The sequence below is a fragment of the Lucilia sericata genome, unplaced genomic scaffold (genome assembly GCF_015586225.1).
Source record: "Lucilia sericata isolate MDLA Ls3-8-SP2 unplaced genomic scaffold, ASM1558622v1 Contig000444F_arrow, whole genome shotgun sequence".
In the NCBI taxonomy this organism is placed as follows: Eukaryota; Metazoa; Arthropoda; class Insecta; order Diptera; family Calliphoridae; genus Lucilia; species Lucilia sericata.
Window position 1 is genome coordinate 269,686 of NW_023994459.1, and position 1,504 is coordinate 271,189.

The following is a 1,504-nucleotide window of genomic DNA, read 5'->3' on the forward strand; positions in this document are numbered from 1 at the left end:
AATATATACGAACATATTTGTGTTAACTAAATATTAAAATTATATATATATATATATATATATATATATATATATATATATATATGTATGTAACTGTGTAGGGTATTAGAATTTGTCCTTAAGAAAATAAAATCTTAGTTCATAATTATGGAAATTCCAGCTGGGAAAACATTTCATGTAAAATAAAATATGTATATAAATTCAGTCTTATTTAATTAACTTCATTTTAAATTTGATTTTCCCACTTGCTCTTAAACTTACTTTGCTCACATTGTTTTTTTATGTTGTCTTTCGATTTCTCCTATTTTCTGGGTCATGGTGCGGTTAATTTCATATGGAGTTTGCGGGGTCCATCCTCTTTTTTGTGAATATTCGGTACAGAAATCTAAACAATTATAAAAATATCAAAATTTTAGTAAAAATTTATTACTTGTGGCTTTTAGTTATTACCTGTTAAAGCTTTCCGAGCTTCACCGTTCAATGCACCGTATTTTTGGTTTCTCCTCTCTTCCCCTTGTGCCTTTGGGGGTTGGCCAGAAAGTGTGCATGTTAAAATGGCTTCCAATTTAAAAACACCCTCAATAAGACGTCTGGCCAGATGAGATGCCTTGAAAGATGATCCTAATGCACTGTCATAAACAATTTTCCGACAATAAATGTTATCTTTTAAGTGAACCATCTGAAAATATAAATTCAATAAAAATGCGTTAATATAAAAGTAATACTTAAAAAAACTTTTGTTATAACTAAAAACAAAAAATTTGTTTTTCTAGGTAACATGGCAAATATAAATTGTGAATATTTTAATTTTTATTTGTCATGTTTTTATAGACTTTTTAAATTATTTACTGATATACTTACATCTTCTTCATAATTTTTTCCATACAGCTGGGTGCAACCCATTTCAATTGGAGGATTAGCTTCAATTGGAGAAATAATCACTTCACTTTCATTTGGATTTGTTATTTCGTTTAGCCTCGACACAACAGGTTGTTCATCATTTTCAGCATCGTTAGATCCCACAGAGTTTTCTTCACTTATTCGTGTTTTGGTTTCTTTCTGCGCTGTTATTTGTTCCAATTTTTGTTGTAGTTCTTTTAATTTATTGCGCAATTCTTGTTCACTATTGGTCTAGATTAATTAAAATGTGTTTATAGTTTTTTATATTTATGAAATTAAAAAGTGTAAGTACTTACTGTTTTCTCCATATAAATAGATGATGTTGCGTTTTCCTTCTTCACTAGTTTGTTTGTTTGTTTGTTTGTTTTTGCAACAAACGTTTGCTTTCTTTAGTTTTTACTGCGATACATAATGTAAACAAATTTGAAACAATTAGTTTTTTACATCTTAACTTAAATATGTATATGTACTTACAAACTTTTGGCATTGTGTTATTTTATTATTTTTAATATTGCGTGGATAGTTTAACAATGTTGCTAATTTATTTTCGTATATACGCGATTGAAAGAAGCGGGTAAATGGATGTATTTTGTTGGCTGATCAA

The 1,504-nt window shown here is 28.1% G+C and overlaps 1 protein-coding gene across 1 annotated transcript; it reads right to left on the reverse strand.

Moving 5' to 3' along the window:
- Positions 1 to 266: 266 nt before the first annotated feature.
- LOC119604935 lies at positions 267 to 1,227 on the reverse strand. The gene is made up of 4 exons (XM_037957841.1): positions 1,197 to 1,227; positions 862 to 1,131; positions 451 to 679; positions 267 to 385 (listed from the first exon to the last, which is right to left on the reverse strand). Exons 1-4 carry the CDS (start codon positions 1,206 to 1,208, stop codon positions 267 to 269), a joined length of 630 nt encoding a protein of 209 aa, XP_037813769.1. The 5' UTR covers positions 1,209 to 1,227.
- Between the last annotated feature and the right edge of the window lie 277 nt (positions 1,228 to 1,504).

What these genes read in the sequence shown, in the direction of transcription:
- LOC119604935 (XM_037957841.1), bottom strand. An exon ending in GAAAAAATTATGAAGAAGAT is followed by an intron (nt 680 to 861) that starts GTAAGTATATCA and finishes TTATATTTTCAG; the next exon opens with ATGGTTCACTTAAAAGATAA. An exon ending in AGCTCGGAAAGCTTTAACAG is followed by an intron (nt 386 to 450) that starts GTAATAACTAAA and finishes ATAATTGTTTAG; the next exon opens with ATTTCTGTACCGAATATTCA.